The sequence below is a fragment of the Calidris pugnax genome, unplaced genomic scaffold (assembly GCF_001431845.1).
Source record: "Calidris pugnax isolate Ruff unplaced genomic scaffold, ASM143184v1 scaffold479, whole genome shotgun sequence".
NCBI classification, from domain to species: domain Eukaryota; kingdom Metazoa; phylum Chordata; class Aves; order Charadriiformes; family Scolopacidae; genus Calidris; species Calidris pugnax.
Genome location: NW_015091188.1, coordinates 74,455 through 77,497, shown reverse-complemented (window position 1 = coordinate 77,497; position 3,043 = coordinate 74,455). Strand labels below are relative to the sequence as shown.

General features: G+C 64.6%; 1 protein-coding gene across 1 annotated transcript in view; it reads left to right on the top strand.

Moving 5' to 3' along the window:
- DTX3 (deltex 3, E3 ubiquitin ligase) overlaps positions 1-3,039 on the top strand; it is a gene marked incomplete at its 3' end in the record, with an annotated part of 11,204 nt that extends 8,165 nt beyond the window's left edge. The window contains exons 3-4 of the mRNA XM_014959509.1: positions 677-1,457; positions 2,853-3,039. Coding sequence (XP_014814995.1) covers positions 677-1,457; positions 2,853-3,039 — 968 coding nt within the window. The remainder of the gene's footprint in view (positions 1-676; positions 1,458-2,852) is intronic.
- Between the last annotated feature and the right edge of the window lie 4 nt (positions 3,040-3,043).

Genomic DNA, 3,043 nt, shown 5'->3' with positions numbered 1-3,043 from the left:
TGGGGACCCCCCCTCAGGGTGTCGGGACCCCCCCCCAGGCTGCACAGGGAGCCCCCGCTCCTGGGTTCTCCCCCCGGGGGAGGTGGGGGGCAATGGGGTAAAGGCAGTGCCCCTGCCAGGGGTTGGGGGGCTGTGACACCCCCAACTTGTCTCATTCAAGGGTTTTTTTTGGGGGGGGGACACAGGTTGAATCTTTGAGGTGCCACCTTGAGGTGGGTCCTCAAGTGCCCCCTTTGTCCCAAGTCCCACCAGGGTTGGGGGTGGGTGCTGGAGAAGGGGGTGCCCCAAACCCCCCCGTGAGTTGTGGGACTGTGACCCCCCCATGTCTCACTCAGGGTTTTTTTTTGGGGGGGGGACGACAGGTTGAATCCTCGAGGTGCCACCTTGAGGTGGGTCCTCAAGTGTCCCCTTTGTCCCCTTCCCAAGTCCCACCAGGGTTGGGGGTGGGTGCTGGAGAAGGGGGTGCCCCAAACCTCCCCATGAGTTGTGGGACTGTGACACCCCCCCTTGTCTCACTCAGGGTATTTTTTTGGGGGGGGGACAGCTTAAATCCTTGAGGTGCCACCTCAGGGTGGGCAAATGTCCCCTTCCCAGGTCCCACCAGGGCTGGGGTGGGGACACCAAAGGGCCTAGTTAGGCCTAACTAGGCCTAACTCCCTAACTATGAGTTTCTGAGATTATTTTGGGGGGTCAACCCCCCCGGCAGTGTCCTTTGTCCTCTCCAGGATGGCAGCCTGCGGGGGGGCCGCTAAGAACAAGGTGACGGTTTCCAAGCGGGTCTGGGACTTCTTGACCAAGGAGAGCCCGGCCAAGCTGGCCCGCCTGAAGGAGGAGACCAAGGTCAGCATCATGGTGGACGGCGAGACCTCCGACATCTACGTCCTGCAGCTCTGCGTGCCCCCCCCCGGCCCCCCGGGGGGGCTCTGCCCGGCCCGCAAAGCCCTCAAAGCTTTATTGAAAGAAACGGAGAAAGAATTAAAGAAGAAAACCCAACGGCACGGCGAGCTGGTGGGTTGCGTGGCCGTCCTGGAACCCGGCCCACCATCTCTGGGTGGTGGCCGGGGGGCAACGGGGGGACGCGGCGGAGGCGGCAGCGGCGGCGGGGGGGCCACCACTGCCTCCGCCGCCACCGGTGGTGGTGGTGGTGGTGGTTCTTCTTCCCGGGATGAGGAACCGGAGCGTCAGTGTCCCATCTGCCTGGGGGAGATCCAGAAGATGAAGACGCTGGAGAAGTGCCGGCACTCCTTCTGCGAGGACTGCATCACGCGGGCGCTGCAGGTGAAGACGGCCTGCCCCATGTGCGGCCGCTTCTACGGGCAACTGGTGGGCAACCAGCCCCCCAACGGCCGCATGCTGGTCACCCGCGACGCCGGCCTCCTCCTGCCCGGCTACGAGAAGTTCGGCACCATCATCATCCAGTACGTCTTCCCGCCCGGCGTCCAAGGGGTAAGATGGGGGTGACCCCAAACGGTCACCTTGGGGGCTCCCCAAACCTGATGGGTGCCCCCCAAATTCTCCTGGGTGTTACTGGCCACCTTGGGTGCCCTCCAAACCTGATGGGTGCCCCCCAAATTCTCCTGGGTGTTACTGGCCACCTTGGGTGCCCTCCAAACCTGATGGGTGCCCCCAACTCAGCCCAGTGCCCCCAGCACCCCTGGGTGCCCACCAAACCTGTTGGGTATCCCTGGTACCCCTGAGTGCCCCCCAAATTCTCCTGGGTGTCACTGGTCACCTTGGGTGCCCCCAATCCAGCCCATTGCACCCCTGGGTGCCCCCCAAATCCTCCTGGGTGTCACTGGTTACCTTGGGTGCCCCCCAAATCCTCATGGGTGTTACTGGCCACCTTGGGTGCTCCCAAAAACTGATGGGTGCCCCCCAACTTAGTCCAGTGACCCCAGCACCACTGAGTGCCCTCCAAATCCTCATGGGTGTCACTGGTACCCTTGGGTGCCCCCCAAATCCTGATGGGTGTTGCTGATCCCCTTGAGTTCCCCCAGACCCCTCCTGGGTGTCCCTGGGTGCCCCCAAACCCTACGAGGTGTCCCTGGGTTCCCCCAAACCCCTCCTGGGTGCCCCCAGACCCTATGGGGTGTCCCTGGGTTCCCCCAAACCCCTCCTGGGTGTCCCTGGGTGCCCCCAAACCCTCCTGGGTGCCCCCTAAACCCTCCTGGGTGCCCCCAAACCCTACGAGGTGTCCCTGGGTGCCCCCAAACCCCTCCTGGGTGTTCCTGGGTGCCCCCAGACCCCTCCTGGGTGCCCCTGGGTGCCCCCAAACCCCTTCTGGGTGCCCCCAAACCCTACTGGGTGTCCCTGGGTGCCCCCAAACCCTCCTGGATGCCCCCAAACCCTACTGGGTGTCCCTGGGTGCCCCCAAACCCCTTCTGGGTGCCCCCAAACCCTACGAGGTGTCCCTGGGTTCCCCCAAACTCCTCCTGGGTGTCCCTGGGTGCCCCCAAACCCTCCTGGGTGCCCCTGGGTTCCCCCAAACCCCTCCTGGGTGTCCCTGGGTGCTCCCAAACCCCTCCTGGGTGTCCCTGGGTGCTCCTGGGTGCCCCCAGACCCTATGGGGTGTCCCTGGGTTCCCCCAAACCCCTTCTGGGTGCCCCTGGGTGCCCCGAAACCCTCCAGGGTGTTCCTGGGTGCTCCCAAACCCCTCCTGGGTGCCCTCAAACCCTACGAGGTGTCCCTGGATTCCCCCAAACCCTATGAGGTGCCCCTGGGTGCCCCCAAAACCCTATGGGGTGTCCCTGGGTGCCCCCAAACCCTACGAGGTGTCCCTGGGTTCCCCCAAACCCCTCCTGGGTGCCCCGAAACCCTACTGGGTGTCCCTGGGTGCCCCCAAACCCTACGAGGTGTCGAGTCGCCTACTTGCCCGATTGCCCCGAGGGCAACAAGGTGCTGGGTCTGTTCCGCAAGGCCTTCGCCCAGCGCCTCACCTTCACCGTGGGCACCTCCATGACCACCGGCCGCGCCAACGTCATCACCTGGAACGACATCCACCACAAGACCAACTGCACCGGGGGGCCACAGCTGTACGGGGGGG